General features: G+C 33.8%; 1 protein-coding gene across 3 annotated transcripts in view; it reads right to left on the reverse strand.

Moving 5' to 3' along the window:
• The window catches only part of nubp1 (nucleotide binding protein 1 (MinD homolog, E. coli)), a 47,946-nt gene that overhangs the window by 1,528 nt on the left and 22,944 nt on the right, over positions 1–23,474 (reverse strand). For all 3 annotated transcript variants that reach the window (NM_001017538.3, XM_087242645.1, XM_087242646.1), the window contains 7 exon segments: positions 5,766–5,849; positions 6,129–6,231; positions 9,218–9,328; positions 13,790–13,944; positions 19,381–19,471; positions 19,577–19,609; positions 19,717–19,785. In NM_001017538.3, the coding sequence (NP_001017538.1) occupies positions 5,766–5,849; positions 6,129–6,231; positions 9,218–9,328; positions 13,790–13,944; positions 19,381–19,471; positions 19,577–19,609; positions 19,717–19,785 (646 nt within the window).

Genomic DNA, 23,474 nt, shown 5'->3' on the forward strand with positions numbered 1-23,474 from the left:
TTTAATTGAGTAATGACCAGCAGCTTTTTTGAATTGGCATTGGCATAATTGAATAACGTCTTAAATATGTCTGTGTATATACTACTTGACAAAAGTCTTGTCATCAATCCCAGTTGTAAGAGCAACAAATAATATCTTGACTTCTAGTTGATTATCTGGAAAAGTGGCAGAAGGTAGATTTTTCTGATGAATCATGTGTTGAACTGCATCTCAATCATCACAAATACTGCAGAAGACCTACTGGAACCCACATGAACCCAAAATTCTCACAGAAACCAGTCAAGTTTGGTAAAGGAAAAATTATGGTTTGGGGTTACATTCAGAATGGGGGTATATGACAGATCTGCAGAGTGGATGGCAACATCAACAGCCTGAGGTATCAAGACATTTGTGCTGCCCATTACATTACAAACCACAGGAGTGGGCAAATTCTTCAGCAGGGTAGCGCTCCTTCTCATACTTCAGCCTCCACATATAAGTTTCAAAAAACAAAAAAGTTAAAGAGCTCCAGGATTGGTCAGCCCAGTCACCAAACATGAACATTATTTAGCATGTCTGGGGTAAGATGAAGGAGGAGGTATTGACGATGAATCCAAATAATTTTGTTGAACTCTAACCGATTTCTTTGTCATTCAATACGACCTAATTAATAAGTTATTTGAGTCATTGCAGAGATGTATGGATGCAGTCGTTGAAGCTCATGGGAGTCATACACCATGACTTTACATTCTATACTGTACATTATTTCTGTTAAGTGACAAGACTTTTGTCTACGCAAAGTCAGACCTTAATGTCTTAATCAAATAATTAAAAATCAATGCATGATCATATTTTATTTTGGTAAAAGAAGCAAAATCTAGAGGCATTTGCCTTTCATATAAACCACTTCTGATACCAAATGATCGACTAGAAGTCAAGTTATTATTTGCTATTTCTAAAACGTAGACAGATGACAAGACTTTTGTCAGTTAGTGTATGTGCAAACACTTTAGAACACCTTTGCAAGCATCCACATCCAACCAGTAGCCCTTACTAATCATATCTGATCACCAACATAGGGGCAAACTTGACAAAACATCTAACATCAAATAAAAAAAAAGTATATACATATATTTGGGGGAAAAAAAAATAAAAAAAAAAAATATATATATATATATATAAACCACTTTAATGCCCTACTTTAATTGAATATTTACATCTATAATATATAGCAGTGTCCCATACATTGGCCCCTTTCACACACACAGACCTTTCCGGAAAATTCCCAGCAATTTTCCGGAAAGGTCTGTATGTGTGAACAGGCCCTTTTTAAAAATACCGGTAAATTCATTCTGGCTATTTTCCGGAAAGAGAAGTTGTAACATTACCGGTAATTTGCCGGAATGCTGCACTGTGTGAATGCAGAAGGAAGATTACCGGAAAGAGCGCGTCCACGTCTAGAACGTGCTGACGTGAGACACCTGCTTTAGCCAATCAGAACAGTCAGACGCATTCACGTCCGCGCGGTTTATGAGAATAAAAGCCTGTGAATATTTTTCCAGACACCTTTAGCTATTAGATGTTAGTCAGATAACGTTTCTATGTTCCTTCTTAATGCCAACTGTGTAAATAATTATCGATAAAATGTTTATGATAATCCGTTGTTTGTTTACCTTCAAGCTTTGCGTGAGCGCCAGCACACACACATATCATGAACATCTCGACATACGAAAGTGTTCCTCTATATGTTTTCATTGGAATTGTACTCAATACTGATCCATCCAAAGAGTTTGTAATGTAGTCAAATGTTTACAAACACAAGCGCAGCCGTTTAGAGGTCATTTCTGGCTAATGATGTCAGAATTTACCAGCATTTTGCCATGGATGTGTGAATGCTCTTTTCCGGAAAAATTCCGTAACGTCCTCGCCTGTGTGAACAGCGCTTTTTTGAATTTACCGGTAAAGTCGTTCCAGAAATTTTCAGGATATTAACCGGTATCACTGTGTGAAAGGGGCTATTGCAAACTAGATTTTGAAACATTTTAAATGAAATAAATTTTTTTAATAAGGTAAATAAATGCAAATGGATAACAAGTATTAGACCAAGCAAAACATCCTTGAGTAAGCAAAAAAGTGGAGGAAAGAATCTATATAAAACAAGTTCTCAGAATCTTATCATTCTTGGCAGACAAATCCAGATTAAATATCTTACGCTCATTTATGTCTTAGCTTACCGAAACACATACTGAAAAACTGGTTCTTCTAAAAAGGAATGGGGAAATCAAACGCTCAACATATCGTCTATATATTGTTATTTCTGCAGTTGTTTTTATTCAGTCACAATTGTGTCCCTGTATTTACTATAGTTACTGTGTACACAGTATTTGTGCCTGTGGCAAAGCTTGGCATTTTTAAACTGTCAGTGCCAGTAATTAGGACTGTTAGGCAAATCTATAAAGCAGCATTACCAGAATGTTAAATAATGGCAGTTAATCAGCTTATATGCCTGACAGGTTAGTACAGAACCAGGATTTTATACTTAAAATATATTAACTATAGGTAATTATTAACAATGTTAACAATTAATCCATTCTAATTAGCCTTTCTGTGGTGTCATTAGATGGATGAATGCTAGCACTGAGTATCCTCATATTACAGCAATATATTTAAAGGTGCAGTAGATGATAGTCTTCAAAAACATTTTTTGTTGTGTTGGTTGAAAGTCTCTTCTCATTCCTATAGTAATGATTAAACAAATCTGTGATCTAAATGTATTTATATGTATTTTTATATTCTGGGTAAGACATGAGCCTAAAAAGTGTTCATCCTATTAAAAATCATCGGGCCGTCAAATAACTCAATTACGATAGGTAACTCTCTGTCAACAAATTTAAATGTGTGTTTTTGTGCAGCTCATACATGCAGACAAGATCCGTCATTTGCGTGTGCATGAGAAGCATGGACACCTACAGCTGACAGTGACATCAGGTAAACTCAGCAAGCAGCAACCTGAACTTCTTTCTGAAAGACCAAGGCGGCCTTTTAAAAGGGCTTCTGCCAAAAATGCAGAAGCTCAAAACAACGATCTGAAGGATGACACCATGGCTGAAGTATTACTTTTAGACAGGTATGCTTTTAAACTATTTTAGTCACGCTAAGCTTATGTAGATTGTTTTCTTGTTTATAAACGGTTTATATGCATGGTAGTGTTGTTCAGTCACTGAAAACGTCATGAAAGATTGACTATATTTAAATTCATGGCGTATGTTTTACAGCACTGATAATATAATTGGTTAAATAGACCTAAGCATTTGTTTAGCTGTTCAAGTGTAAAAGGAGATCAGGGTATATGTAGGAATCCTAAAGGTAATTTCAATACCTTTTTCAGACTTTTTAAAGACTCTCAAAATATATTTTAAGACCTCATCGCCACTTCAAGTTCTAATCAGTATCAAATCTTTAACTTTATAAACAGTTGTTAATAAACAGCTGTAGTTAAATAAATCAGTAGAGCACAATCATGCAACAGAATTAAGATAAGTTCAGAAGAAACAAAGTTTAAAAGAATATATTAGGCAGTTGTTTTCAGCGACAAGCTTCAGCCACTGTTTAAACTGGAGGAAAATAAATATATTTATGCTCTTTCGGAGTCAAACACTTTGGACAACGCTTGAACAAAATTTAAGACCTCGTAACAATGTGATTAAGACTTTTTAATACCTTTTAAGGGCCTTAATACTCTCATAATTGATTTATCAACTTTTAAAAAAAATTTAAGACCCCGCGGACACCCTAAAGACAAAAACACGAGGATCAAGGATCAGTGAGCACAGTTGAAAACTAAAAGTCACTCATTGTCTTGGTAAGTAAGTGTAATGTAAAAAGTTGACTACGTTTTTTCTGATCTGATTTATTATTTTTTTATTTGAATAACGAAACATAAGTAAATGGTGCTCTTCCGCCTATCCAGCTTTACTAAGGTGAAGTTTGATTTATATTTGCACATTCGTTAATTTAAAAAAAAAATTTTTGACAACCTGTGACAGGCTCCTGCTCTAACGTTACTTAGAATATTGGGTCTGAAATAGCATGTGGGTATGACTTAATGATTTAATTGACAGTAAACAATGTTGCATTAAATAGTCATTAGCTGACTATATGATTTCACTATTTAGAATTTGCGAACAATACTTTAATGAAATCATATTATTAAAGTCTGAATGTGCGGATATAAAGCTTTACCCCAATGCCAGTTATAGGGAAATATAATTCCTGCAGCTGCATGCCTGTCAACAACTACGCTGGACAAAGTGTGTATCTCCATAGAGTTTTCTAAATGGTGAATGACATGCTCTAGTGTTATATAAGGTTGTGTATTGTCATCAGATCATCATCTATTTGGTGTTCATGACTTAATGAGGCATGGCTTTGGACAAAGCGGAGGGACGTACATTTTCTAAATTATGTTAACGTTAGCATTCTGGCAGATCACCTACTGCACCTTTAATAAGTAAAAAGTCATTACAAGTCACATGTTCATACAAAGTGACTTAAAATTATTTTTTAACAAAAAAATACATAAAAAACAACTAATTAACTGATACAAATTTGGATGTAATGATTGTGTCGAAAAGCTCTTTAGTACAGCAGATAGTTATTAATAATGACAAGATCTTTTTCGTAATGACAATGAATTCTAACTGCATGCTTTTTTAATTCGACGCAGTCCAATCACAAGCCATGAAAAAGATACAAAAGATGTGTTACAACTTACGTGTCACAATGAAATGCATACTTTGGTGCATTGCAATACATTTGACATTTGTATGGGTAGGGTTATTTTTTAATATACAACCAACAGTGCATCTATAGCTATGTTTCCATCCAAAAATGCTAATTAACTTTATGTGCAAAACAGGAACATCGCATACAAGATGTGTGAATAAAGCAGCATTTTCATCCAACGTGTCAAAGAGAACAAAATCGTCACATCCTGATTAACTGGCGCCAAATAATCAACAGTAAAATGGAATTTACTGCGGTAGGAGAAGCTGCGTGAATCTTTTCCTCATTTAATAAAGGACTTGCGCCTCAGAAGGCAATCCTGACATGCAGGGATAACACATGGAGTTTGAAGGCGCGAGACCCGTTGCACAGGTACTTTTGATTCTGGAGGTCATTAATAATATAATAACACTAATACCGAAATGATGAAGGCATTTTAGAATGACCAAAACAACATTTAAGATGTTTTACAATGTGCTGAGCCTGTTGGTTTGTCCATTTACACACATTTTTACCATCACATGATCTCTTATAACAAAATCACATGACTTTTTTAATGTGCATGCTGGAATTTGTTTGGTAAAAGTGTTTCCATTGTAGTTTATATGCATCTTTACTTATCAAATAAAAAGTTTATCCTACTTAGTTATGTACACACGTTTTATGCACATTTTCTAAATTTATGCACATCTTGGCGCTTTCATCAACCATTTTTTATGCACATATCCAAAATGCGCATTAAAATAGGTAGAAGGAAATGTAGCATCTATGGCTGCTTCTGAAAATATGTTGTGAATGTGAGAAGCATGATTGGTTGACAGTTGCTAAGCTATTAGCAGTAAACTTTTACCATAAGATCAGCTTACACTGTACATGTTTGGCACTGCAATGTCTGGCACTCACTAACTCAGCATTAAAAAAACTACACTGTAAATGTTTCTCAACAAGGTGTTAAAGATTCAACTTAGAAGAAAATACCAAAAAGCCCTAAAGAGACTTACTCTGAACTATGCTCTGATAGGCCGCTGCTGCAGGAGAGTCTGGAACTTCAGTCAGGAATGACTTTCCTTCGTCACAACTTTTCCCTTGAAAAGCAGAAGTGCATTAGAGAACTAGAAACTACCGCCTGCAGAGACTTTCTCAGACATTTTAGGGAGTTTTTGATACTTCATTCAATATACTAACAACACTGTGATTATAAAAACAAGGAAACACTCTCTCAAAATCAAGAAATAGAAAGCACCACATCGCTACGATGTAAATTGTTATACTTCCCCATACACTGACTGCTATGGTAGAATAGTATTTTATCTCGTTCTTTTCCTTGTGAATGGTAGAAGATTAATGTTTTTTTTTTTTTTTACCTATCCGTGGGTCAAGGGGAATTCTGCCCAAAAGAGGGAGATTTAGTTCTTCACACATTCTCTGTGCTCCTCCTGTGGTCGGAGGAAATATCTGCGATGTGTTCTGTCAACAGAGTGGAAAAAAGATATTTAAAAAACCCTGTTTAATGTCATTGTCCATTTAATGATATTTAAATTAGTCACTTGTGTTTCTTCTACTTTCTTCTGTGTAGCACATAATTTAGTTGCTCTTTTTCATGTAGCTATAATGTAGGATTGAAGCTGAATGAAAAAGAGTCCAAAGAAGGCAACCTTTATAAACAAAAATTAGGTGTAAAATATTTTGATAATTTTTCTGAGTTCATATACTTTAAATTTTAATTATTCCAGCCAGGTCAAAGCTGAATTTTCAGCAGTTATTTCCCCAGTTTTCAGCGTCAAATGATATATTATATTTGATGTACAGAAACATTTCTTATTGTTATGATAATTGCAACAATACCTGTCAACATTGGGATATAAAAACAAGGGGAAAATTAAATATTTAATTCCCAAATTAATAAATATGTTGATCTGAAGCTGCTTCATTGAAAATAAACAGTTGAAACATTCAGTAATATGTTTATTATTATTATTATTATTATATCTTTTTTTACAAAGGATAGAATTAATAATACACATAAGTAAAAACTGTCAATAAATTAGCAAACAATTTAGCCTATTAAAATAATAGCTATCATAAACCTTTTCTTCACTGTATAACTGAAACCTTCTGATTAAAGAGCAGCGTATGAATCTCTCATTTAGATTTTTTATTTAATTACATTAAACAACAGATGTGTCACTTTAAAAATGCACAGGTCTATAATGAAAGCATGTGATTGCTTTCCTAAGTTTTTGTTGTGTTTAAAAGAAAATGTAATTATTTTATTAAAAGTTTATTATTATTATTATTATTATTATTATTATTATTATATGTCTGTTTGAACACGCACTCAAAACCCAAAAAAAGAGTGTCCACTTTTGCTCTGCTTAAAATCACGTGTACAAAATCCGTTTGGGAGACAGAGTTTGTTTGTTTCTTTGGAGCGCATCTGACAGTTTTTATATTCATTTCAAAGTGTTTCAATGCCTGAATGAAATCACAGAAAGCAATGAAAGCACAGAACACTGTCACGTTTAAGAGCAAGGGGTGTCCCCTGGTGGTTTGGTGGTATGGGTTGCATATAGGGAGAATTGGTTCCTTAATGTTTATTTCCACCCTTCATAGAAATATAAAAAATATGGAAAATACCTTTACGGGATGATAGTGAGATAGAATTGTAAAATACGGGAAAATCCCAGGAAAAACAAGAGGGTTGACAGGTATGATTGCGACACACTATTTTATTTTTGTGGAATTGTTTTTGTTTTGTTTGATTGATGAACTGAAGTTTAAAAATATGCATTTATTATTACAAATATTAGTTATCTTTGTTTAGTTTAACTGATAAATATAACCACCCTTCTTTCCCCCTAACAAATTGTTCTGCCTTAAAATTGAACAGTAGTGTAAATGTATCTTTATTGCCTTTATTATCATTTTTTAATAACTTGTCTTTATTGCACAAGGCTTCATATGATTTCAGAAAAATTGACACGATGATGCAAATTTGATATATTTCCTTTCTCTTAATAGATTGCTTTCGGATCCTCTTTTAATCTTGACAACTCCCGTCCTCATTAACTGTAGCTGACTGAAAAAACTGCATTATTGCTTTCAAGCATAAGCAAGAGAGTGGTTATTATGATAATAAAATCAAACTCCAAGAATAGGACATTCTATTTATTTGCACCAGGCACTTACACTCACCGGCACTTTATTAGGAAAACCTGTCCAACTGCTCGTTAACGCAAATTTCTAATCAGCCAATTAAATGGCAGCAGCTCAATGAATTTAGGCATGTTAACATGGTCAAGACAATCTGCTGCAGTTCAAACCGAGCACCAGAATGGGAAAGAAAGGTGATTTAAGTGACTTTGAACAGGGCATGGTTGTTGGTGACAGATGGACTGGTCTGCTTATTTCAGAAACTGCTGATCTACTGGGATCTTCACGCACAAACATTTCTAGGGTATACAGAGAATGGTCCGAAAAAGAGAAAATATCCAGTGAGCGGCAGTTCTGTGGGTGCAAATGCCTTGTTGATGCCAGAGGTCAGAGGAGAATGGCCAGACTGGTTCAATCTCATAGAAAGGCAACAGTTACCCAAATAACCACTTGTTACAACTGAGGTACACAAAAGAGCATCTCTGAACACACAACAAGTCCAACCTTGAGATGGACAGCAGCAGAAGATAAGCTAAGAACAGCAAGCTAAGATTGAAAAAACATTGCCTGGTCTGATGAGTCTTGGTTTTTGCTGCGACATTCTGATGGTAGAGTCAAAATTTGATGTCAACAAGATGAAAGCATGGATACACACCCTGCCTTGTATCAATGGTTAAGGCTGCTGGTGGTGGTGTAATGGTGTGGGGGCTTTTTTCTTGGCACACTTGGCCCCATTAGTACCAACTGAGCATCCTGTCAACGTCACAGCCTACCATTGTTGCTGACCATGTCCATCTCGTTATAACCACAGTGTACCCATCTTCTGAGGGCTACTCCCAGCAGGATAACACACAAAGCATGAATCATCTCAGACTGGTTTCTTAAACATGACAATGAGTTCACTGTACTCAAATGCCCAACACAGTCATCAGATCTCAATCCAATAGAGCACCTTTGGATGTGGTGGAACGGGAGATTCACACCATAGATGTGAGGACAACAAATCTGCAGCAACTACGTGATGCTATCATGTCAATATGGACCAAAATCTCTGAGGAACATTTCCAGTACCTTGTTGAATCTATGCCACAAAGGATTAGGCAGTTCTGAAGGCAAAAGGGGGTCGAACCAAGTACTAGTAAGGTGTGCCTAATAAAATGGCCGTTGAGTGTACATTTTTGCTTTCTTTTGATTTGTAGTCGCTTTGGATGAAAGAGTCTGCTAAATTAATAAATGTTAATGTAAACATCAATACACAAAGTCACAAAATCAAGTACTAGACCCTTTTTTTATACTGTACCTTGCATTTAGGACAAACAAATCCACTCATGTTCTCAATCACACCTAGGATGGGCAAGTTGACCTTTTTACAGAATCTTATCTCTTTTCTCACATCCTGCAAAGATACTTCCTGTATGAAAAGTGAATAAAAAAACAACAACATTATACAGCCATCGAAGTGTGCAGTGACATGTTCAAATACTGTACATAAACACTCTAAAAATATAGCAAAAGTGTTGATGTTGGCTGACATTTTTCTCCTACATCTGCTGTGGTTGCAGTATGTGTTACAAAAGGGGTGGCCCTAACACCCACAGAGCAGACATTTAATTTAAAATGCAGTGATGCAAAACACTACAGATTCCAGCACATACAATGACCTTTGGCTGTTTTATTTACGAAGTATAAGTGCAGTTATATAATACAGCTGCAGTAAAGATTGCTTTAAAAATTGATCTACTCAATGGGGTTATCCATCAACTGCCTGGTAAATGCTAAGCTATGAGGATGTTTTGTTGGTGGTTTCTTTGATCATGTGCAACTTGTCTAAAAACAATACATCTTTTCTTTAATTATAAACTGTTCACACCAATGAGTTCCACTTCCCTAAACAGTCTCTTGGCTCCTATTCAAATCTGGCATTAGGATGTGTTTTGATCATTTGATCACAAGTATGTGACACAAAATAATGGTGTAAATGGGGTCTAACACAAATACAAAACAGCATACAGTGAAACACACACATACACATCACAGAATGTTATAAAGATCTGTTACTGAAAAGCTAACCGTGACAGGCCTACTTGTGTGCTTGCAAGAAATTTGAGTGTGCTAAAACAAGAGGAAGGGTTAGATCAAAACCCAAACACGAGTGCTCACAAGAGAAGCATTTAAATGTATGTTGAAGGGCCATTTGGACAAAATAACCTGGATTTAATTGATCTCTATTGGTTTGTTGTATTGTATATACACTAACCAGCAATAAACTATAAGCACTCAAACTACAAATAAAGCAGAAAATCATATACTGTATGGAAATGCTTTCTTGTGTCAGCTGATTAATACCATTTAGGGATAAACTGTCTTATTGCTCTTTTATTTTTACTTTTTTGATTCCACTTCTGGAGACAGAATATTATGGAATGTGTATATTCAGCTTCTCCGACACACAAAAAGCATTTATAAATTTATAAAAGTGTCTACATGTTAGTCGATTTTATTTAGAGTGTTTGTAAAATGTTTGACAAAAGATATCACTGTAAAACAGTCAGCTTCTTCAGTGGGCAGTTGCATTGATTTACATAGTGGACTTCTGAGTGTGTATATAAAACATGTAGGTGAACATGTTCCAATTGTCTATAGGTTGTTTTCACATGACGTCATTGATGGCACACGAGACTCAGATGGAGGGCAGGAAGTGATTCTTCTACAGAGGAATCGTTATCAGAACATCAAAATGTTTCTTTTTTCTGTTGTTTATAATTGTTTAAACTGGCTAAAACAAGAAATAGCGAACAGCTTTTATAGACTTCCGAAAGTTTTCGCTCATAAAAGAGGGAAAGTTCATGAAAATGGCTGAAAAACGAAAGAAAAGGTGGCATGTAATAAACATTTATTCCATCCATCCATGTGTACAAGCTTTCTTTTGAATGCTCGCTTCGTTTGACAGCACCAATAAAGATTATATACAAGCCTAGCAATATGTAAAAATATGTTAATGTGTTGTATAAAAATCAGACACAAACACCACCACACTCATACAAAATCCAGAAGAACATAAATAGAGTACTTTATCATGTTCTCGCTGTAATGAAATCTCCTTATTTTGCAATAATCCAAGTCTTTACCGGCATTTCGGCATAATAAACAACCATGAAGTGTAAAATGTGTACAGCTCTTTGTTAATGAACGCTACCACCAAATATTGTAGTACAGTAAACTTATGAACTGTAATAAATAACGTTAGTGTAAACTGAGGTGCATTGTGATGGTGTATAATTATAGCGAAGAGAACTAAAGCCTCTTGAATAATTTGTTTATTACTACAGTTGTTTTGTACCACAGCAACAATATAATTACCATGACATGTTAATTCAAGTAATTATCTATAGTATTTACTATGGTATTTTTTCATGTAATAGAAGAATATATCGGCTCGATGACAGGCAAATAGAATATATCGTCTCGATGACAGGCAAATATATTTTAGTTCAGTAGAAAACTCTGCCCTCTTCATGATATAAGGATCATGCCCAACATATGTGGCTATTTTCTATTTACATCTCCTTTGAAATATGGTATAAATCGCAAAAACACAGACTTTCCTCTATGTCTCCCATTTAGTTTTTTACTTTCTGCCTTCCCTCTGAATTTTGCGCGTTAATTGGAACCAGGTGATTGAAAACAACCTATACCAGATGGTAAAAAAATTGGTAAAGTGGTAACAGTAACAATTCTATGGCAAAACCAAAATTTCAGTTCTGTTTTACATGTACATACAGTTGAAGTCAGAATTCTTAGCCCCCTTTTGATTTTTTTCTTTTTTTATTATTTCCCAAATGATGTTTAACAGAGCAAGGAAATTTTTACAGTATGTCTGATAATATTTTTTCTTCTGGAGAAAGTTATTTGTTTTATTTCGGCTAGAATAAAAGCAGTTTTTAATTTTTTAAAAACCAATTTTGGGACAAAATTTAGCCCCTTTATGCTATTTTTTTTGATAGTCTACATAACAAACCATTGTTATACAATAACTTGCCTAATTACCCTTACCTGCCTAGTTAACCTAATTAACCTAGTTAAGCCTTTAAATGTCACTTTAAGCTGTATAGAAGTGTCTTGAAAAATATCAAGTAAAATATTATTTACTGTCATCATGACAAAGATAAAATAAATCAGTTATTAGAAATAGGTTTCTAAAACTATTATGCTTAGAAATGTGCTGAAACAATCTTCCCTCCATTAAACAGAAATTGGGGAAAAAAATAAACAGGGGTACTAATAAGTCAGGGGGGCTAATAATTATGACTTCAACTGTATAAGGATTCAGCAGGTACTTTTACCAAAAAGTGACCTACTAAAGAGAGAAACAAAGGAGTTATTTAAAAAGCCAATGACAGCTGTAATATGAAATTGGGTTTTATCAGACAACTAAATTAGAAAAGCAACTGAAGAAGAGAATGTAAGTGCATTGATTGAAGATTGCAGGCTTGTTAGGAGCATGCAGAAGAGGTGTCTCTTCAACTGCCATTTGAATGATGTGGTGGTCTCTGCAGTTCAAGAGGAAGTAGTCAAGGTTTCCGTGCTTCAGTGCTTCTCATTAACAGTACAGCCCCTTTAAGAGTTCTATTCATTTCTTAACGCAAGTATAGAAAATACATTTATAGTATTAAAGTATAATTAGCTGTTGGCTTCTTTAAGCACATGTGCAACTCCTCTGAAGACATTAATAACTTTAATTTTGTTTTATATATCGTTCACACCAGTCAGTTCCACTTCACTGGAAATGTACAGGAAACCAACTTTTTTTCAACATTCCGTTAAGCATGAAAGCAACTTGTTCCCTACACTTAAATACATCTGAACTCATGATCAAAATTCTTATATGCTTGTACATATATAGACCATTTTGATGGATGTAAACAATAACGATGGTGCTAAAGTATTTCCTCTTACATTTTTAAGTTTCAAAGCTTCTGAAAATCCAAAGAGGTCAACTTATTGATAAAAAATATTATGACAGCTGTTTTAACATTAAAATATGATTGAATTGTCTCTTGTTACAGTTGGAATAAAATAGTTTTATATCAAGCAGAAAATGTTCATGGGCCAATGACATTAACATATTGAAATGTATGTATGTGTGTATGTATGTATGTATGTATGTATGTATGTATGCATGTATGCGTGTATGTGTGTATACAGTTGAAGTCAAAATTATTAGCCCCCGTTTATTATTTTTTTTTCTCCAATTTTTATTTAACAAAGAGAAGACTTTTTTTTCAACAAATTTCTAATCATAATAGTTTTATCAACTCATTTCTAACAACGGATTTATTTTATCTTTGCCATGATGACAGTAAATAATAATTTACTAGATATTTTTCAAGACACTTCAATCCAGCTTAAAGTGAAATTTAAAGGCTTAATTTGGTTATTAAAGTTTAACTAGGTAGGTTAGGGTAATTAGGCAAGTTATTGTATAATGATGGTTTGTTCTGTAGACTATCGGAAAAATATATAGCTGTTAGGGACAAAAATTTTTTTACCTTAAAATGGCTTTTTAACTATTAAAAACTGCTTTTATTCTAGCCGAAATAAAACAAATAAGACATTCTCCAGAAGAAAAAATATTATCAGACATACTGTGAAAATTTTCTTGCTCTGTTAAACATCATTTGAAAAATATTTAAAAAAAGAAAAAATAATTCAAAGGGGCCAATAATTCTGACTTTAACTGTATATACAAACTTTTCTTTTTTTTTTTATTTTTATTTTTTTATTACTTTCCAAAAGAATGCAAACTAGATGACATGTAAACTCTACTTCCTGGAACATGCCATTTGCTGTGTTCTGAGTGTGGTTTATTCACCTGTGGTGTTGTGATGATGACTGCTCCATCGATGCCAGCGCCACTCAGATACTGCACGATGGACAAGTGTTCATCTGATGTTCCCGGAGGTGTGTCTACGATCAGATAGTCCACTTCTCCCCAGTCAACATCCCTGAGGAACTGTTTTATCATGCCTGCGAAAAAGATACTACACATGTGACAATGTACCATAACAAATAGACAACATTGCACACAACTGCACCCCTTAGCACTCCAGTCTAATCTCATTTGAGATGCAAGTCAGATAAGCAAAGAGCTTTGCAACTGCGTTAAAAAAAACATCTGAGATGCATACTTTTATTTAAAGTTTAATATTTGTCTTTATTATAGTACAAGGAGAGAAAGCAAAGATTTTGTTTGTTTATATAATGCCAAATTAGCAAAATATGGATCTTTCATGGAAAGATTAATATAGATAACACAAATTACTACATACTAATAACTTCATAATTCAACAAGAGATGATACAATTAATAAAAGTAAAACATTAGATATTGAAGTTGTGGAGGGTGTACAGAAGCGCTGACCATGAGGCTATTGGCAAAAACATGCACACATTTTTGCAGTTATTCTGCAGTAATGCAGCTATTGTAATTTACTTTCTTTATCCCATCCTTCCATCCTTTATCTTATTATATTCCAAATGAGATACACAAAGAAAAAGTCAAATACACCAAAGTACCTGGCACTCACTGCTATGTGCTGTGATGAAGAAAATGTTTAATATTTATATTGTGATACTAAATCCTAATTGAAAGTTGACCCCCCCCCCCCCATTGTAATTTAATTATTATCATATTTTATTCCTTCTCCCAATTTAACCCCCCCCCCCCCCTTCCCATAATTTCCTCTTTTATTATGAGGTGTGAATATGTTTGGATCCATGTACTGTGTGTTAATGTGTTGTTCAATGTGTGTTGTGGAAAAATTTTAATTGGTCATGTGGTTGTGATTTTTGAATATACTATTGAAAATTCATTTAGAATCAGACATAAGCTGAAAAATAAAACCGACTGATAAAAACGTAATAAAACTTACCACCAACTTATCCAGCATATGTTTTACACAGCGGATGCTCTTCCAGCTGCAACCCAGTACTGGGAAATATCAGTTTTTTATTTAGTTCACCTATACCGCATGTCTTTGGACTGTGGGGGAAACTGAAGCACCCTGAGGAAACCCACGCCAACATGGGAAGAACATGCAAACAGAAATGCCAACTGACCCAACCGGGACTCGAAGCATCGAACGTCTTGCTTTGAGGTGACAGTGCTAATCACTGAGCCACCGTATCACCTCCAAATTTTAATATTAAGAATATTTTATTTAATTATAGTCCTTTTAAAAATTCAATTATTAGGCATTGGACTCACAATGTGAAAATGTATATCCTAAACAAGCAAATAATAATAAATGTTAGCAAAAAAAATTGCAAGTAAAAAAAAAACATGGCTCTGATATATGCCTCCAGATCTATTTTCAGTTGTCAGGCACCCACATGAAAATATACTATAGTAATTTATAGTTAATACTATAGTGTTTTTAACCATACTGACACTGACAACACCATTAGTGATAGAGAAGTTGCTAAAATGTTGCTAGAATTGGTTTTTATGTATGGGCGATTTACATTGCATTACCAAAAGTGATTGAGGTAATGTCCATGTGTTGTGCGATAAGTTGATATATTCATTACTATGACAGGCCAAGTTCAATACACTTCAATTTGTTAAAAAAATATATATATATATATATATGTGTGTGTGTGTGTGTGTGTATATATATATATATATATATATATATATATATATATATATATATATATATATATATATATATATATATATATATATATATATATATATATATATATAAAGATATATAACTTAATCCCTTCCTGTTGTCCCAACATATATAAATTGTGTGGAACCCAACATTTTTACAGTGCACAGTTAGGTTGCATTTACACTACAACTCTTGATGGTCATTTTCAATTTTGTGACTGTATCTGACTGTTTTGATAACAGGCTTACAACATCTTTTAAAAGTGACTAGTATCCGATTGTCTGTATTTACACAGCACACGGTAAAGGCGCAGGGACCATGGAAAAAAAAGAGCGGGTGCTGAATGACAGCTGATAAAAAAAGAGGACTCTTTTCCTTCTGTTCGCAGGGTTTAAATATTTTAATCATTTTGAAAATTTTACTATAGGAAAGTTCTCAATTGCCCATCTTTTAATCTAGGCCATTTTAAACCAGTAGGCATCTTAATGTGATGTCCATGGCATGACTTTTGCAGGTGATGTACTGTACGCAACAGTTTTATATTAGTCTATATTGGTTATGTGGCAGATGTTGTGCTCTAGCTCACTCTCTCTCTCTCTCGTTCATGTGTAAAAACCTGTGCTAAATGACAATATAAACACTTTTTTAGTCCTCGTGTTTGAGCTTTAAGGTTTGGGACTCTGCTGAAGTCTGTTCCGAAATGAAAGCGGCAGACTTGACGTCATTCGCTATGATTTTTAATGAGGTGCAACCCTAATTGAAAGGTGAAAATCTGATCTACCAGCTTACACTGCAGACACGAACACCCAGATTCGATTCATATCAGATAAATTTCCACATATGAACAAGGCCTAAACCTGATTTGCATAAATCAGAATCCATGTGATATTTTTTCTGCGTACAGGTACATGGGCCATATTCCATCTGTGCCACATGGAAGGAAAAAAAATTGGACTTAGATTCTTTAAATAAGTGCAAAATAAAGTGGTTTATAAAATAAAGTTCTTAATTATCACCTCTTTAACAAAAAATGACCAAAAAGTACAAATGTATGGCCTTTTTTCAGCCTCCTGTACACTTGTATTCAACTGCAACCCTAAAACATGCCATGTATGGTATTATTTGACTCTCAGTGTCAAACTCTTGCACAAAACAACATCAGTTCCCCTGAATCACAAAGTCTTACTTCCTAAAATGTTAAAAAAAAAAAAATAGCTCGCCTTCTCTCACCCAATTACAAGTTTATCTGATGAACACTACAGGAAAAACATGCATTATGTTTCTACATACAGTACACGAGTTGACATTCAGGTCAATGCACACAATAGCCTACATCAATGCGACTGCTCGACACATTGGTCATTACTGCATCTCAAGCAGTAAAAAAAAAAAACTCAAGTGAAACAAATGTCACAGATGCAACATTTAGATATCAGACAGTGGTTAAATAGAGACTACGAGGAAGTGAAACCCATTTTGTCTAAACTTAACTTAGTCCCTTAGATAAACAGAGCCACATGCTTTCCTAAGAGAACAATGCTTTTCTAGGCATCTCATTATGGAAATTTGATAATTGCGTTTCTGTTCATTTGTCTAAAATGTATGCATATGCAAAATAAATGAATATAAGATAAATGAATGTCATATAATGTCATGCTGGTCCTCATATAGCATATTAAATCTTTGATTGGCTTTGGTCAAGTTCCGCTAACACTCATTTATGTGCATTGTGTTGTGCTGTCAGAACAGGCCCATTTTTATTGTTATTTTGAAAGCTGTACTTCTGCTTCACAGAGTTTTAATGTGACAGGAAACTAATGGTGCTCATATATCATATGATACTGGATAAAAAAAACACATGTTACATTACACATGTTGATCATATAATTAAGAGATACAGCACTAAACTAACCGCCAGTGACTGACATGAAAAACCTGTTGACTGACTGAAATGAAACCTGCAGGTTAACCAACTGGAAATATGTTATATATATATATATATATATATATATATATATATATATATATATATATATATATATATATATATATATATATATATATATATATATATATAATAAAACACCTGCTTGAAACCAAACATGTATTCCAGAAATACTCTCATCTAAAACACACATTAAACCAACAATCATATGACTGCCACCCACAGGTAAAGAGACCACACATACCCACTTGTATCTCATCTTTTACATTGAAAACTTGGAAAAACATCATTTTCATTTAGGCATTTTTGTACCCTCGCCAAAATTTAGCAACAGCAACATCTGATTAATGTATTTAGATAAACCTAATTCATAAACATATATCTAAAAATATAAAACAAAGTGAACACCATATCATGTCGGGCATGACATTTAAATGTGACATGGCAAAAAAAAATAGATTACATATTAGAACATTGTTCCATCCAAAATTGTGTGTAATTTCCCCACCCTGCGCCCTATAACATCCCCCCACTAACGTCCCACGCCTATGATTCACTTACAATAAACTAATTTCACATGATTTAGACTGAAACCACTGTTTATTTTTAATATTCTTCTTTATTTTCAGGTCTTGCCAATGCAGTTTAGACTGTCAGTGCAGTAAAATGTGACTTGAACAAGCTTTTTGGGTGTCAGAGGCGTATGAATACGAAGCACTTTGAAGTAGAGCATACTGGGTAGAATTCCAACAGGGTATGTAACGTGGCCTTGTGCTGTGCTGTTCTGATCTGTGCGGCCAGATTATCTTGCAAGTCAACATACTCACAAAATGCAGCATATTGCAACTCAGAAATTGAGACTGCATGACACTGACTACATTTACATGGACATCAGTAATCAAATTATTTACCTTAATCTGAATAAGACAATAACATCATTAAAGTGTTTACATGAGTTGCTTTTTGAATGTTCCTTTCATGATCCCGTTATAAGCACCAGAAAATACGGATACTGGAAGCCTGTGCTGGCCTTTTTTCCTGCGGTGCTGCTATCAGTGTGTGAAGAGTGGGAGAAGAGGGTTGCATTCACAATCCAACACAATGGGCAGCACATTAAACACATTTTATAAGTGGTCAGAAACTTATAAATAATTCATGAAAGAATAAAGTTACTTTTAAACCAAGCACACCTTTGTTTTTCTTGGGAAATTCCCAATAAGTCTGATGTGTTAAATGACCCGATTCCTATTGAAAAAAACAAAAGTTGGCCAAGATGGCCAACTTCAAAATGGCCACCAAGGTCACCACCCATCTTGAAAAGTTTGCCCCCTCACATGTAATAATGTGCCACAAACATGACATTAATATTACCAACCATTCCCATTTAATTAAGGTGTATCCATATAAACATAATTCATTTTTAATTTGTCGACTTTAACTGAAGTTTGGCACTTTCACTTTCATTAAGGAACATTTCATGCATGCCCCCTGTGACAAACGGGATATTGGCTGTGAGTATAAACTGCTTATAAAGTGCAGTTTAAATGGAATTTGATACCACACACCGTATTGGGTCTATCTATGGTCCTTCACTGACTCGGTAGGAACAGAGAATAGTGTCAAACAGCCGTGTGTGTATAGACTATCCTGTTGCAAATTGCTGTTTACATGGTAGACTTTTAATGAGAGTATTGTCTTAATCGGATTAAAATCAGCATATTGGTGTCCACGTAAAAGTACTCAATAAGAAACAATGAGGATCTAACCTATTAAATACAATAAAGAAGCATTATATTTCTGATGTGTAAAACAGAAGACTGGACTAAGGTGAAGTACAAACCGTTCTTTTTGGGGCCTCTCCAAATAACAGCATCATCTGGACTACTGAGGAGGAAGCCGATGGACATCACAGCCAAGTTATCTTCAACATACTACAAAAGAGAGAATTTACTTTATCCTGGTTTAAAACACAAATCACTATAAAGGAATCAACGTGTCTTCAGAATTCAAAAGAATAAAGATGAATAAGATCTCACCACAGGGGACCAGCCTGAGCCGCTCTGATGAACCTACAGTGAGAACAAGTAGAGAATGAGCTTACCTTTATAAAAAATATTCAGATATCCCAGTATTCTGACACAAGTATAATGTAGAGTCTGTCATTGCAGTGAAGTACCTGCTCCCCTTCTAAGCCCATTATTTTTGGAATTGATGGCCCACAGATGTCCACATCCAGCAGTGCCACCTGGAAAAGGAAAAAAAACAACAACTTAACAATCACTTATCTGTCACTGTATGACAGTTGGGACATTTTTAATCTATTTTATATCGTGTAAATTGGAATCTGAACAGAACCTAAACTAGGGCTGGGCCGATAAATGACATCATATCAAATTGCGACAAAATTTACTGTATGTCGTTATTGATGATAAGCTATGTATGAACCTACGGACCTTTTTACTCGATATTGATTTAAAGAGCCAATCACACAGCAGACAGATGCAACAACAGGAGTCAGTAATTGTGTTGATATTGGAGATATGCTACGCCAATATTATCAATATTGTTTAGCGAGCTCGATTCACTTTCCCAAAAGCAGTATTAGTTGTTAAACTGTTATTTATTTTAATATTGACTAGTTTTACAAAGTTAATTAAGTAAAATATGTTAAAATAATCATACAATTAATAAAAATAGTAATTGTTTATTTTTAGAAAATACAACAAGGATTTTTGTTTGTGTACGGTATATATGCTATCAATGACAGTGCTTCAGAATATTATATTTTATATTGTATATCATAAGTATATTATTGAAAAAATCCTAATCTGTTTTTGTTAATAAACAATACCTTAAAAAGTTATCTTATGAAGCGTCTAATTTTTGTGGCTCACTGTTGTGATACTCTTTTAAAGCTGGAAGCATTTACAACTTATATCAAAATATATATTGTTATTGTTCAAAATTAAAAAGAATTAAAGACTGCATTTTTGCCATATCGCCCAGCCCTAACATAAACTATATATGAAATGTATTAAAGGATTAAGCATACAAACTTGTTGTTGTTTAATAGGGATATACTGTAGATGTATGTATGTACTTTTATATAGTGTGCATTAAGGCTGCACTATATATGGTTTCAGCATCGATATAGCAATGTGGTCATTCGCAATAGTCAAATCGCAAGATATGCAATGCTGAGTTTGTGTTATAATTTATCATTTGCATGTGTTTTAGAGGCCTGCTGTGACTGTATGAGGATTTTAAAAACATTCAGACATAAAAAATTGTACCGTTAGGACTTTAATAATGATTAATTATATTGAATTGTTTTTACTATTAAACTACTGTATAATTGAATTCTTTTATACTAGAAAAACGACAACACACTGATTATTTTAATTGTAACTTTTTCTTTATTGTATTTATCTATGCTTCTAATTTCTTTATTTGCTTATTAGATGCACTCCCTTACAGAATAATCCCAATTAATCTAAAATGATCAATTCTTTCCTAATAGAGATGTACTCGTATATGTATTCAGTTGTATTCATATCATAATATATATGGTAAAATAACAAAAGATTGCAATGTTAGATTTTCCAATATCGTGAAGCCCTAGTGTGCATTTTACTAAGACGTTTAACAATTCGATATATTGTTGTAAAAAGCAAGGGCAAAAAAACAAATAAATAAATAAATAAATCCCCATTAAAAATTTTGTAAATTTGGTCCATGCAAGTTAGCATCTTATTTTTTTGTTTAAAAAAACTAAGTAAAAAAAAAAAAGAAAACACAGATAAAAAACTAAATGCTTAAAAACTAAATTAAATAAAAATACAAACTGTTAGTTAGTTAGTTTAGCAAACTAAACTAACTAAAAACAAACCAAAATGCTAAGCAAAAAACAAAGCACTAAACAAAAGATATATATCATATATCTTTTATATTGTTATCTTCATAGCAGTATTTCTAGAATTTGTGAAACAAAGAATATCCTAAACAACAATAACATGAAAATAAAAGAAAACTAAAAACAAACAGCACCAAACCAAACAAAACAAAACACTAAACACAAAGCTAAATCCTAAACATAACTAAAGAAAATACCAAACAAAACCCCAGCCACTGCAGTGAAATGAAGTTAACACAAGATGTCAGCTCACTCACACACAACACACACTGTTTCAGTCTGACCAGCACTGACTCATACCTTAGACATTGCATAAGACCTTCATAAGCACTTCAGTTCCATTTCTGTACATACAGAGCACAACCACCTCCAGTACATGTTTAAGCTATTTAGACTCATCTTTGAATGCCACTTCTACCCCGCTGCGACTCAGAAACATAACCTTTCCATTGCCTTCATGGTATGAATGAAAGCATCAGGTCTACTGTCTAGATTAGTGTGGGTTGAGCCTGTACCAGACCTGAGGGCTATATCTGAACTCACATCTGCAAGAGAGCTGAGAGACAAAAACAGGTGCTCAGAAAATACTGGCAAAACTGGGAAATGTGAAAGTTTTCTGTTCTTTAAAATTATTATACAGCAAAAAACATCTGCAATTGACAACAAACTCTATCAGACTATATAAAGTATTGAATAATAATAAAAAAATTAACAACCTAAAATACTAAACAAAATAAAATTATATTAAAAAATAATAATTTAACTTTTTAAAAACTTATTTTTTATTATTAAAACCAAATACTAAACAAAATAAAATATCAAATTAAACTTTATGATACACAACAAAATAAGTAAAAAACAAAAAAATAAATAAATTAAAACCAGACTAAATACAAAACAAGATAATAAAATAAACAATACTTTTATTATGAAAACTAATTAATAATTAACTACTTATCTACACACAGCAGAGCCTCCCAGAAACATCTGCAGGTTAATTTTGCAACAAGAAAAATAAAATCTGGAAATCTTTTCAAGAGATTAAATCTCTTTTAATTTACATTTTTTTTATAGGAAATCATCAAAACTTTTCCCCTCCTCTTACAATAGACCTTCGAGGGCTTCAGCATATGTTTAGATGATCACACCGGCACAAATCTCCCACCAAAAGTATAGTCAGTGCTTGTGACTAATCTGTGGACATCATAGAAATTCCAGATGTGTTGATGATCTAACTTTTTGGATCTGTAAAAGCCATTGCTTTTTATGCAACAAAGACATGTCTAACAATGGATACGTATATAAAATGTACTTTAAATCCATCACAAAAGTGTCACAAAGTATTTGTTTTAAAAATGTTTTTGTTCCAAACCTAAACACAGTCTAATAAATGTATGGCCTTCTAGCCCTGGGCTTGTGTTAAGTGTCATTTGTTCAATGACTAAATTAAACAGAAATCTCTTTTAACACCCTCAGTTTGGTCTCACTGTTAAGCAGTTTATTTCTCCCATGCTGTTCCTCTGCATTTCATTTAAAGTGTTTAAAAAGTTTAACTCTGTTGGTTTCAAAATTGTCCTAAGAAAAGAATGGGCAAATGGGTACATTATATACTATTTGTATACACATTATAAATCGCCGGCCGCTTTATTAGGTACACCTTACTAGTCCCATGTTGGACCCCTTTTGCCATTAGAACGGCCTTAATCCTTCAAAGCATAGATTTAACAAGGTTCTGGAAATATTCCTCTGAGATTTTGGTCTATATTGACAAGATAGCATCACACAGTTGCTGCAGATTTGTCGGCTTATCATCCATGACATGAATATCCCATTCCAGCACATCCCAAAGGTGCTCTATTGGAATGAGATCTGGTGACTCTTGAGGCCATTTGAGTACAGTGAACTTATTGTTATGTTCAAGAAACCAGTCTTAGATGATTCGCGCTTTATGATATGGTGCGTTATCCTGTTGGAAGTAACCACCAGAAGATGGGTACACTGTGGTCATAAAGGGATAGACA

The sequence above is a fragment of the Danio rerio genome, chromosome 3 (genome assembly GCF_052040795.2).
Source record: "Danio rerio strain M-AB ecotype USA chromosome 3, GRCz13ab, whole genome shotgun sequence".
Taxonomy (NCBI): Eukaryota; Metazoa; Chordata; class Actinopteri; order Cypriniformes; family Danionidae; genus Danio; species Danio rerio.